Source organism: Gymnoscopelus microlampas (genome assembly GCF_963454915.1).
Source record: "Gymnoscopelus microlampas genome assembly, chromosome: 17".
NCBI classification, from domain to species: Eukaryota; Metazoa; Chordata; class Actinopteri; order Myctophiformes; family Myctophidae; genus Gymnoscopelus; species Gymnoscopelus microlampas.
The window spans coordinates 18,515,523-18,525,522 of NC_139954.1; the positions used below are offsets into that span (position 1 = coordinate 18,515,523).

The 10,000-nt window shown below is 45.6% G+C and overlaps 1 protein-coding gene across 5 annotated transcripts in view; it reads right to left on the minus strand.

Moving 5' to 3' along the window:
* LOC311064592 (neuropilin-2-like) overlaps positions 1-10,000 on the minus strand; it is a 128,922-nt gene that overhangs the window by 104,205 nt on the left and 14,717 nt on the right. For all 5 annotated transcript variants that reach the window (XM_084084464.1, XM_084084462.1, XM_084084463.1 and 2 more), the window contains exon 2: positions 7,983-8,163. In XM_084084464.1, the coding sequence (XP_083940590.1) occupies positions 7,983-8,163 (181 nt within the window). The remainder of the gene's footprint in view (positions 1-7,982; positions 8,164-10,000) is intronic.

Below are 10,000 nucleotides of genomic sequence, written 5' to 3' on the forward strand. Positions count from 1 at the left end.
GTACATCAGTATGGCTTATCAGCAGACCCCTGCAGTATCCCAATATATAATTATAATGGTAGTTGCCCGGTGTCACAACGCGTTGCAACGTAACGTAGGGATGCTAGGGTTCATATGGTTAAAGGGTAATGCATGTAATTAATATTACAGTAGCCTATATCCAGGGAGAACAATGCTTGCCTAGTTCAACTTGTTTACATTATCACGTCTTTGTTGTGTTATATGTTTTGATTTGTGATTAGAGGGACTTTAGTGGTTTCACTTCCCAACAGGAGAAGTGAAACCACAGGTCCACTGGAAACAACATGCTTCTCAAAGGAAGTGAAACTTCTGCTCTGCTGATACACAGTACAGCAAAACGTACTAGTACCCACTTCCCAGCGTAGGAAAAGTCAACAAAACAATTCGTAGAAAAGCAGAACTTAACACAATTTATCTGACCTGCTAGGAGGGACAATTCATGTCAGCGAAAATCGGCCTGGTCAGTCTATCTGTCAAGAGAACAGCCGATAAGTAAGTGTGTGTGTGTGTGTGTGTGTGTGTGTGTGTGTGTGTGTGTGTGTGTGTGTATGTGTGTGTGTGTGTGTGTGTGTGTGTGTGTGTGTGTGTGTGTGTGTGTGTGTGTGTGTGTGTGTGTGTGTGTGTGTGTGTGTGTGCGCGTGCGTGTGTTTAAGAAAGAGCAGGCCTAGTCAGTCTGTCAGTGAGGCAGTTAACAGAGAGTGAGGAGAATGACTGACTTCACTGTTATCAAGTAATAGGCCTATTACTGCAGACAGATGGACACTGTGTGTGTGTGTGTGTGTGTGTGTGTGTGTGTGTGTGTGTGTGTGTGTGTGTGTGTGTGTGTGTGTGTGTGTGTGTGTGTGTGTGTGTGTGTGTGTGTGTGTGTGTGTGTGTGTGTGTGTGTGTGTGTGTGTGTGTGCGCGTGCGTGTGTGTGTGCGTGTGTGCGTGTGCACGCGTGCCCAACAGCAGTCTCCAAGACAACCAATCGATTCCTCATTACACGCATTGATCAGGGTCAGTCCTTCAAACAGATGTGCGCTTACCGACGCACAAACACACACAGATAGACACACACAGACAGACACACACACACACAAGTCATTACAGTAACAGACATTGATCAGCTAGACCTTCAGGGAGTGTCTGTAAGTCAGAGCAGTGCTACTATCATCATTACCTTTCGTATATATGTGGTTGTGTTTGTGTGTGTGTGTGAGTGAAAGAAACAGACTTCAGAACATCTGTAAAACTAAACCCTAAAGCCTAATGTCTGTAGTGTGATGTGTCGTTTGCAGAGAATAACTGATCTCGTTAGCTTGAAGGTTCTTGTCGGCACTCGACCCCGTCGTGCAATGGAATATAACATTAAGCTTAAAGCACCGTTCACGCCAAGCACGATTACTATGGCGATAACTATAAATATGCCGTCTTAAAAGTGGATGGCAGAATCCACACCACACCTACTGTATAACGTCAACGACAGTTGGAAACGATATCTTTTGGACCAACGACCCGTACGTCTAACATTTCATTCAGTGTGACAGCCACGGTGCACGAGACCCCGCCCTGATGTAGGGTTGCCCATAAACCGGCTGACTCTGGCTTCCTCTAAAACCCTCTGTGGTGACACTGTCCAGTCTGTGCTATAGCTTTATGTTAGCGTGTACCGTCGAAAGCATATATGGCTCCTGTGTTGGCGTGGCCCTCTTGCTAGCATCTGTGTACCTGTGACGTTAACGCAAACATACAGACAGCTGCTAACTGCCCACAGCTGGTAGCTGAACGTCTCTCTTACTCGCCTCTCTTACTACTCACTCTCTCTCTCTCTCTTCTTTCTTTCTCTCTTTCTTTCTTTCTCTCTCTATATACATATTTTATTTTCTCTCCATTATTTTCGCTCCCTGTGTGTCGTCTCTCACTCTCTCCCTCTCTCTCTCTCTCTCTGTGTTTTACTCTGTGTCTCCTCCCCTAGGGCTACAGTGTCACATCTCATCCATCTGTTTTTGCTCTCTTCCTTTCTCTGTCTCTCCAGGACTCCAGGGTTGTTGAGGACTAACACTGCTCTTGTGCCAGGCATGGGCGTGCACACATGCATGCGTGCGTGTGCGCGTGTGCATGTGTGTGGGTGTGTGCGCGTGAGAGATGTGTTTTGCAGGTAAAATGACTCCAGTAGCACACACACACACACACCATCTTTGTGTGGCGGCCTGTTTTGATAAGTTCCACGTTCATCTCTGAATTGCAGGTCGTTGGTACATTATTGTAATATCATTAATAAAACCTAAACTCCTCAGAGATGAGGAGAGATGCGATGGGGACAGAGAAGTGATGTGGCGTGTAGTTAAATGATTGATTGAGGCAGAGTACAAAGGCAAGGTCTAAATCATTAGTGGAACCATTATCGTCAGCCTCAGCTAGGCTGTCAAATGAATCATTTCTTAACTCAAAGCCCTGCCCCACACTTACCATGCATATACTTTCAACTGCATCAGTGAGTGTTGTTTGCATGCATGTGCGTGCACAGTAAGAACCCTCAGTGTCAATTTAACTCTGAGGAAGTGCATAATATGTAACCAAATGGACCCGTAACACTCTTTGAGTTACAACTGGATAAACCTGGGATTCTACTGTGTGCGTTTGAGAGGAAGAGTGAGTGTTTGTGTGCGTATGCTTCCCTGTATTTGTGCATGCGTGTGTTCCTCTTTCACGTGTATACATGCATGTATATGCTTTATGCTTGCGTTGCTATGACATGTTTGTTTGTGTGAGTGTGTGTGTGTGTGTGTGTGTGTGTGTGTGTGTGTGTGTGTGTGTGTGTGTGTGTGTGTGTGTGTGTGTGTGTGTGTGTGTGTGTGTGTGTGTGTGTGTGTGTGTGTGTGTGTGTGTGTGTGTGCAAGCACGCGTGCGTGCGTGCGTGCGTGCATGTGTGTGTGCACGCGCGTTTCCTTCACAGTAATAACAGCCAATGATAGCACCTCACAGGCCTGCATGTGATCTGATGTGAAGTCAGAGGAAGAGAAGAGGGGGAGAGAGGGAGAGAGAGAGAGAGAGAGAGAAAGAGAGGGGGGAATGTGGAGAGAGGGACAGACAGGAGGGAGATTAAAGAGATGGATTGACACAGAGGAGCAGAGAGGAGAGAGCAAGGAGAGGTGAGCCCGTGAGAGATGAACAGATTTGAGAGAGTGAGAGATGAGGTGACAAAAACAAGCGACAGAAAGGTGGAAGAAAAAGGGGCAGGGAGAGAGAGAGAGAGCGTGTGAGTTTTGGAGTTGAAAAGAGTAGAAGTGAAGAAGGGAAAGAGAGCGAGAAAGAGGGGTGGTGGCTGTGAAGCGAGAGAACATCATAAAAACCAAAGAGAGAGGGACAGAGGTAAAGAGAAGGGGAGGGAAGAGATGAGTGTGATTTGGACGGAGGCCTGTGCTTTCTGGAACGCTATGCTGAATAATGATGTGGGCTATAAATGGTTGGCACACAGCAGAGAGAAGAAAGGAAAAGAAAAGAAGAGAGGCTGTAAAAGAACAAGAAAGAGCCCAAATGGTAAGACTACTAGATGATAAGAAAAGAGGAAGCAAAAGCCACTGGTAGGAGGAGGGAGGTAGAGAACAGGGGAGTAGAGGAGAGAGAGGGAGAGAGGGAGAGAGGGAGAGAGAGAGCGAGAGAGAGAGCACAGGCGAGAGAGAGCACGGGGGATAGAGAGAGAGAGAGAGAGAGAGAGAGAGAGAGAGAGAGAGAGAGAGGGCGGGTGGGAAGGAGGTAGCTGTCACGATGATTTGAGCCGGCCCCCCAACGGACCCTGACTCTGCACTTTTCTCTGAGCAGCTGTGTGTGTGTGTGTGTGTGTGTGTGTGTGTGTGTGTGTGTGTGTGTGTGTGTGTGTGTGTGTGTGTGTGTGTGTGTGTGTGTGTGTGTGTGTGTGTGTGTGTGTGTGTGTGTGTGTGTGTGCGTGCGTGCGTGCGTGCGTGCGTGCGTGCGTGCGTGCGTGTGTGGGGGGGTGTCCTTTCCAAACACTTGGAATAGAGATCTTGCTTCCAGAGACAGAGAGCAGAGAAGGGCGCAAACATCCTCAGAGGACAGACAGTCTACACATTGCTGATATCTGGTTTAATGTGCTCTATGTCGTCACAACATACAGTATAGTATTCTATATTACATAGGCCCTGAAGAGAGATACCAAAATATCCTCTACCGAGCTTGAGAAAGTGCTTTAGAATGTGGGATTTCTTTGTTTTTTAAAAGTGTCACTCAAATGACTGTAAAGTCTTTAATTAGCTGAAGTGCTTAACACTGGGGTCTTAAGATTAAAAGAGAAAGGAAGCAGATAGGAGAATATGACAGGGAGTGAACACGCAACTACGCAGTCAAATCCGGAGTGTTCGTTTGAATCACTCGGCAACATTACATTCCGGATTTTTACTGTGTGCAGAGAGGTACTATTGTGCATACTTTTAGAATTGTCAGTGGAATAACAAGCGGCGGCGTTTCCATGTCTTAAAATTGCTTTTCCCCATCTGACGTTCTCTCAACTCCTCTCATGATCTCGTTATACAGTGCACTTATAAATAAAGCTGAGATTTTATTCAACGTAACTTAAAACAGAAAGCTTTGTTTTACTGCTGTTGTAAACCAACCATCGAAGCACGCTCACAGTCGCACACATGCACGCGGCGATGCACACACACACACGCACGCGCACGCAGAACACTATAGTCTCTTTTCTGTTTGCGTGCCAGTTTTTATCATGTGATTGGGACATACCATGCATTTACAAGAAACCCATGACACATGGACACACAGCTGCGAAACGACATAAAAGCACAGGGAGGAAGAGATATGTCGTTTTATCACATGGATCACATAAAACTTAGATTGACGAGAAATTGGCGGAAAGATTGGGCGGAAATCAGTGCATCCTGGACACACACAAAAAACACGGATGGCAACTGGAACCGGACCTGTGGTGAATGGCTAATGTTGGAATTTTGTGGCGTGACAGTGTGACAGGAGATGGGACGGGAAGGGGAGCGATGGTGAGTCATGATTGGCCACTGCTCTACAGCACTTATCTAATTAGGGCGACAGACGACTCGTCTCCTGTCTGTCTGTTTGTCCGCCAGCATCAGTCAGTGTCAATCACTGCTCTGGGGAGTTGTCACTCTGTATGTCAGTCAAACTGCAGCAGGCCTCACACTTTCTCCTGTGTTTATATTATGGCCGCAACGAATGATTATTCTTAATCGATTAACACCAGAATGAAAGCCCCAGTCCATAACTGTTCTAAATATGTGTGGGTGGCCCAAAATTACAAGTTGAAAATGCACCATATGTTCAACCTGTTGTCAGAAACGTCACTTTTCTTTGTATAATATGGAACAAATATAAACATTATATTTCTAAAATTGCATTTTCTGTCAATAGATGAATTGATTATTCTATTTGTAGTTCCTCTAGTACAGCACAGAAACATAACGTAACATCATCCATGTCTTGAGATGAGTCCATAGCCTAGTAGCTGCTGCTTCAGAACATGCATTTGTAATAGGACTTAAGTGGTTGATGATGAATATGGCATTACCTCATCATCATGAGACAGAACGGGCTGAAGGAAGCATATAGACTGACAACAAGGTTTTCTTTCTCTGCAAGCATAAATGACTACTTTGCCGTGTGTGTGTGTGTGTGTGTGTGTGTGTGTGTGTGTGTGTGTGTGTGTGTGTGTGTGTGTGTGTGTGTGTGTGTGTGTGTGTGTGTGTGTGTGTGTGTGTGTGTGTGTGTGTGTTCAACTCTATTAAGAGTTGTTGCCAGTTGGTCCTGGTCGTAGTCTACAGGTCTAGAGTTAGTGCATAGAGAGACGGACAGATGTCATTACTAGAGACAGAGTCGGAGACAGAGTTGTTAGTTCGTCTGTGTGTGTGTTTGTGTGTGTGTGTGTGTGTGTGTGTGGTCAGGGTCGTCGCTGACAGTCACCTGATGACCACGTACGCCTGCTTAAAGACCCCCCTAGGACACACAGACGCACACACTCGCCCCCTGATCCCTATCCTTGGCCTCTTTGCACCCCTGAACCTAACAGCTCAATTTCAGCTTCACATTGCACACGCGCACACACAGGCACACACACACGCACACGCACACGCACACACACACACACACACACACACACACACACACACACACACACACACACACACACACACACACACACACTCTCCCCTGTGCTGGCAGAGGGCCCCAGGAGACAGAAATAGCATTGCGCTGTAGGAGAGCAGCCCAGTAAATAACAGTGTAATAAGACTGCTAATGTCTCACTCTTGTTAGCAGCTTTGAGGCAGTTATCTCAAACATGCTACCTGACAGTGGCTAGCAATGCCATGTTTGAATCAGAAATATGCATGCACAGTGCGCGCGCGCACACACACACACACACACACACACACACACACACACACACACACACACACACACACACACACACACACACACACACACACACACACGTCCATGCACTCTCTTAGATAGAGAGAGAAAGAGTAATAAATAAATCAGGGTCTGTTGTTTCTAATGGACGCTACAAACAGGTTTGTTTCTCCAGGGAAAGGAACCGATTTTTAATGGAAAAAGTGCTGGACTTTAAATGGATCTGAGAATAAAGCGGAGGAGAACAGAGAAAGAGAGAGCAAGAGAGACAGGAGTGAAAGAGAGACTGGACCTAATGCACTGCACCGATCCCAGAGAGAGAGAGAGAGAGAGAGAGAGAGAGAGAGAGATGGACAGAGAGAGAGATGGACAGAGAGATGGACATAGAGAGAAAGAGAGAGAGAGAGAGAGAGAACTGTATGCATAGGTCTTAACAGTGAATAGTCTGCTGGTGAAATATTGATGCTTCAATCCCAACAAAAGAATGAGTGAATGACTTGTGCACATGTGAGAGACTCACCTATCTATAATTAATACAGCTCAAATGTTAATAAATGGACAGAGCAGCTAGAGGTGAAACAGGGAAAAGTGCTACAGTGCGTGTGTGTGTGCGTGTGCGTGTGCGTGTGTGTGTGTGTGTGTGTGTGTGTGTGTGTGTGTGTGTGTGTGTGTGTGTGTGTGTGTGTGTGTGCGTGCGTGCGTGCGTGCGTGCGTCTCTCTCTTTCTCTCTCTCACAGTCTTTCCTCATCTCTTCACCTGTCTGTCTGCCTGCCACTCTGTCTGCTGGCCCAGTATTTGTGTCTATCTTTCTGTGTCTCTGTCTTGTTAGTCAGTGTGTCTGCCTCTCTCTCTCTCTGTCTCTCTCTCTCACCATACCACACAAACAGTCAATGATGGATCACGGACGGACACCAAACCCACTAATATCTGCTAAGTATGTTGATGTGAATCGAATAAATAAATAAATAAATAGATAAGAGATAAATGAATGGACACAATGTGAGACTGCAAATGTGTTAATGTGGTTAATTAGAGAGAGGGGAACGAGGGACATCCCACGGAGACCATTATGGGATGGCTAGAGCCAAGGGAACAGGAGGAGAGTGGGCTGAAATTCACCACATTACTGTAAACTCAAGACCCCTCGTCGAGAGACAGAGAGAGAGAGAGAGAGAGAGAGAGAGAGAGAGAGAGAGAGAGAGAGAGACCATATCGCGTTTCGGCTATGGGCCTTCATCAGAGCTCTGATGGAGGCTCATAGCCGAAACGCTTAAGCGTTCGTTTATTGGTGTGTGCCAATGAAAAAAAAGTGGAAATTAATGTGAGTACTTTGGGTCTAGCACTCCACTGAGAAAACCCATTGTTGATGCGCAACCTCTTTTTCTTATTTATATATTTATATGTATTCCTGTTAATATCTCATACACACAGATACAAATACCAGTCGGTCCGACAAGTGCAGAAAGCCAAGCAAAACCTGAATCTCCTTTCTGTCCTGTGTTTCATAATGTGGTTCTGCTATGACCGCATTTCCCTCATCATGAGTATCGTGGTATCTTCTTACCGGCAGTCCAGTTTCTCTATCTCAAAGTGAGGGTTGAAGTTGAGGACGATGCGCTGGGAGGGCTCCGGCGCGGTTATGACCCAGCGACAGTTCTGATGAGGTGGGTACTCCAGAGGGTAGCCTGGAGTAGTGATGTAGCCAGCATCGCTAGCATCCAACACGCCTCCACACGGCTCAGAGGCTAGAGGGAGAGAGAGAGATGGAAACTGTGTTATACAAATGAACCTTCATAAATTAATACCTTACTGCGGTGCGAAGTGACATGTTTTGAGCTTGTAGATCTGCTACTTTTGCCACTTTTGAATTTGAATCCTGAAAAGTAACAGTTTTCGACATATTACCAGTTACCACCCGACAAATTCTCTATTTAAAGGACAGCTGAATACAATTCACCGACTACATAGATAGCCTTGCAATAACACAGTTTAGAATTCAGTAGCAGATGAATATCACGACTTAAAACCGTTCCCATCTCATTACCCTTTTTTAACACTATGCAGCCTATGAAAAGAAACTATTAACTTTCTGAGATAAGAGATGTACAGAATAATAACAAAGATGTATCTTGGCGTGCTGGGAGACAATCCAGTAAGTTATCTAATCTAAGTTTTAATACAAAGAAATGTTTTGTCAGGAGACCAAGCAACCTTTTCCTCAGACAATAAAGCTGTGTATATCAAAGAAGACAAAGACAAAGCAAAACAACTCCACAATAAATCTATTAATATATTCTAGTTTTTGTTTGTCTTACATAAGAAACTCAATTTGCCCATAACTTCATAGGCTACAACTATTTGTACTCAAAGTGAATATGCTTTATTTATCTTTTCCATTATGATTTCATTAACCACTAACCCCAGCATGCGTATTGTGGGGAAAGCTTTCACAGAAAATAGCAGATCAGACGCGTTGTGAGCTTGTCGATCGCCTATTTTCAACGAAAGCTTTCACAGTACCTTGTGAGCTTGTAGATCTGCTATTTTGACGCTAACATTTTTGAGTACATAAGCATGAGAAGAGAGTTAGGAAAAGTAATGTAACGGAAGGAAGGAAAGCATGTGGGAAAGTAGTTTGGAAGACACCACAGTGGAACAGGGTGAACGTTGGATCCTATCAGGGTCTGACAGTGTTAAACAAATGCATAACCACTTAGCGGCAGATACAGATCTAAGCTATCATAAGTGTTCCCTACGCGCCGCTGACTCAGGGTCAGTTTATTGTCTGGCTGCCGTGACTAATCGGAGCACCTTTTGTGTTTCGCTGGGCACAGATTAAAGATTAGTTAAACACAATGTTTATCAGCACGACTTTCGATATCAGAGCGATACTTAAACAGATAAGAGCTGAAGTTAACAAGACAGGATGTGAGGAAAAGACAACTGCGTGCGCGCTCGTGCGCGTGTGTCTGCGGTGAGAGTCCAACTCCATATATAGTAACACAAAGACTCCATTCTGACCAAGGAAGATTATGACCACGTCTCCACGTGCATGCGCGCGCGTACACACACACACACACACACACACACACACACACACACACACACAGACACAGACACACACACAGACACACACACACACACACACACACACACACACACACACACACACACACACACACACACACACACACACACACACACACACACACACACACACACACACACACACACACACACACACACACACACAGAGCGAGTGAGTGAGTGAGTGAGTGAGTGAATGAGTAGTTCAGTTACTGGAGATACTGTCATAGAGCGGACACACTTGTCACTGGCCATAAGTCAGTGTCTCGTCACACACAATGCGACCCATTCACCACCACAGCCGTACGCCGACATCGATGGGAAACCCATGTATGTCAATGACACCCGGCAACATAACATGTCCATTGTAGAGGACACTATTGTATGGAGCTCAATGTATGGAGCTATTGTACGGAGCTCAGGCTCGCGTGTGTACTCTACTATAGGAAGTACGGAAGTCCCTCATTGGGTTTGGGCACAGGTTTAATTCATTAC